The 404-nt window shown below is 58.7% G+C and overlaps 1 protein-coding gene across 1 annotated transcript in view; it reads right to left on the minus strand.

The window, feature by feature from the left end:
* Nucleotides 1-75: 75 nt before the first annotated feature.
* The window catches only part of LOC103912580 (scale keratin-like), a 1224-nt gene continuing 895 nt past the window's right edge, over nucleotides 76-404 (minus strand). Inside the window, exon 2 of the mRNA XM_009318874.1 lies at nucleotides 76-171. Within this exon, the coding sequence (XP_009317149.1) occupies nucleotides 76-171 (96 nt within the window). The remainder of the gene's footprint in view (nucleotides 172-404) is intronic.

The raw sequence follows: 404 nt of genomic DNA on the forward strand, positions 1-404 counted from the left end.
GAGTGTAGATCATTAATCCAAAGAAAAAAGAGATTAACACTTTCAGGAGATTAACTGGGGATGCTCCTGCTACATTTAGCATGGCCCGCAGCTGCTGCGGAGGAACTGGCTGTGCTGGCATGAGGAGTATGGGCTGCAGTACCTGCTGCTGAGCGTGGAGAAGGCTGAAATCTCATGGCCAGGACGGGCCCTGGAGTCATACAGGTAGTGGAAGGGGCTCTCCAATCCAAGGTATTGCCCACAAGCAAAAGGGCAGGGGGACCTGGTGGAGCTGGTGCCGCTCCCGGGCTGAGAAGACCAGGCAAAGGAGCACTGCCAGGGCCTGGCCCGCTCTCTGCCCTCTGCCCTTTCCCCAGCTCCTGCAAGCCCCGCCAAAAGGCTCTGTCTCCCCTGCCCGCTGCCTG

The sequence above is a fragment of the Pygoscelis adeliae genome, unplaced genomic scaffold (assembly GCF_000699105.1).
Source record: "Pygoscelis adeliae isolate BGI_AS28 unplaced genomic scaffold, ASM69910v1 Scaffold792, whole genome shotgun sequence".
In the NCBI taxonomy this organism is placed as follows: Eukaryota; Metazoa; Chordata; class Aves; order Sphenisciformes; family Spheniscidae; genus Pygoscelis; species Pygoscelis adeliae.